The following is a 2,500-nucleotide window of genomic DNA, read 5'->3' on the forward strand; positions in this document are numbered from 1 at the left end:
ATTATTACTATTATTAGTAGTATTATTACTATTATTATTATTATTACTATTATTGTTATTATTATTATTACTATTATTATTATTATTAGTAGTAGTAGTTGTACTATTATTATTACTATTATTATTATTATTATTATTATTATATAATTATTTATAATTAATAATTATAATGATTATTATTTATAATAAATAATAATAATTATTACTACTATTATTATAATTATTAGTACAATTATTATTATTATTATTAGTACTATTATTATTATTATTATTATTATTAGTACTATTATAATTATTATTATTATTATTAGTACTATTATTATTATTATTATTATTATTCCTGTGCCTCTGACTCACCATCCAGTAGAGTCTGACCAGGTACTTCCCGTAGGCGTTGTAGAGAGGCACGTGGCCCTTGGCCCCCTTGCAGAGGGAGTAGATGTGCTCCCAGGGCCTCCAGCCGCCCCCCTCCCCCGCCACCTTGTCCCCCGACGGCCCGTTGCACACCTTCCACACGATGGAGATCTCACTGATGATCCACCTGAGGAGCTGGGACCAGAACACTGGGGTCAGAACACTGGGACCAGAACACTGGGGTCAGAACACTGGGGTCAGAACACTGGGACCAGAACACTGGGGTCAGAACACTGGGACCAGAACACTGGGGTCAGAACACTGGGGTCAGAACACTGGGGTCAGAACACTGGGGTAAGAACACTGGGGTCAGAACACTGGGGTCAGAACACTGGGGTCAGAACCAGGGTTTCCGTTAACCGGTAATTACCGGTCTTTGTCCGGTAAAATTAGTGGAAGTCCGACAAGTTGAAAACTCGTTGGACATAAATGTCCGGTGAAAATAATTCCCTCTAACCATTTTCAGCTGAGCACCAAACACACACACAGAACACTGCCCGAGAGAGAAGGACCCGCCCCCTTTAGTTAGCCTATAGGCTATAGGCTAACTAAAGGGGGCGGGTCCTTCTCTCTCGGGCAGTGTTACACGAGTGTGTGTGTGTGTGTTTGGTGCTCAGCTGAAAATGGTGTCCCGAAGCGGAGCGCTTTAACTTTATCGCACAATAACAAGGATAACAAACAAAACGGACAACATTTACACTAAGATGGAGACAAACTTCAGCGATATGATCTAACAGCCGGTCTTCAGGACGACATACAGACCCGTATGAGCTTACAGGGCTATCCCCTATCTATCTGAGAAAAGGCATAGCCTAGGCTGTAACATCGAACGGAAATTAGCCTATACGCATTGCAAGTTAATTTAAAGCCTATTTATTTTCAAAGAGTTTTATTCTATTTTATTTTATCTGATAAAAGGCATATGAACGGAAATTAGGCTAGCCGTGTCACGCCAGAAGCCTACATGCTTGCACTGTTACTGTTCAATAAAATGTTATACATCTAGACATTGTGGTATTTCTTTATATACGTATCCCAGACTGCCTATCAATTGTTTCTCAATAAACAGTTATGTTCTCCCCATTGTCATACTCCCGAGCTAAACGAAATGCCTTCCCAACCAGCGAGACCTGGTTATAGAAATGACGTTGTTTTATTGATTTAAAAAAAAAGGGTAAAACTGGAAAGAGAAAATAGAAAACTCACATTAATCCCAAACAATTTAACAAACTTCAGTTAACGTAATGTGGAGTCCGTTCATTGATCGATGCTGTCTGTTCAGTTCCCAGTGAGGCGCCCGTTCAGCGCTGGATTTGACGCATGGCATAGCGCGCATGCGTCAAATCATGTTATATTATTATATATTATATAGCTCGCATCTAATCGTATCGGATGAGAAATAGACATTAAATGGCATATATAGGCCGCTACACAACAGTAATCACCGCGACAAACAGCTATATTAGATTTGAAAAAAAGAAATATGATTTTGAAAAAAAAAATTTTTATTATATTTTAATATGATGACCGGAATATATCACGTTTGTCCGGTAAATCGAATTCTTCCCGGACACGATGTCCGACGGCAAATTTTTCTAACGGAAACCCTGGTCAGAACACTGGGACCAGAACACTGGGGTCAGAACACTGGGGTCAGAACACTGGGACCAGAACACTGGGGTCAGAACACTGGGGTCAGAACACTGGGACCAGAACATTGGGGTAAGAACACTGGGACCAGAACACTGGGGTCAGAACACTGGGGTAAGAACACTGGGGTCAGAACACTGGGACCAGAACACTGGGGTCAGAACACTGGGGTCAGAACACTGGGGTAAGAACACTGGGGTCAGAACACTGGGACCAGAACACTGGGGTCAGAACACTGGGACCAGAACACTGGGGTCAGAACACTGGGGTCAGAACACTGGGGTCAGAACACCTAATCAGCCATGGGTGGGGTCATTAGATGTATCAAACAGACACATCATGAAACCCATGCCTGCGCGTGTGCCGTACACAATCATTCTTCAAAGACTTCATGAGTTCACATTTGTGACAAAGTTCTAGTCTTTTGGTCGGCAAC

The 2,500-nt window shown here is 41.4% G+C and overlaps 1 protein-coding gene across 1 annotated transcript in view; it reads right to left on the reverse strand.

The window, feature by feature from the left end:
* The window catches only part of adgb (androglobin), a gene marked incomplete at both ends in the record, with an annotated part of 120,759 nt that overhangs the window by 108,128 nt on the left and 10,131 nt on the right, over positions 1 to 2,500 (reverse strand). Inside the window, 1 exon segment of the mRNA XM_080533482.1 lies at positions 358 to 549. Within this exon segment, the coding sequence (XP_080389608.1) occupies positions 358 to 549 (192 nt within the window).

Source organism: Nansenia antarctica, assembly GCF_963989245.1.
Source record: "Nansenia antarctica genome assembly, chromosome: 6".
Lineage (NCBI taxonomy): Eukaryota > Metazoa > Chordata > Actinopteri > Argentiniformes > Microstomatidae > Nansenia > Nansenia antarctica.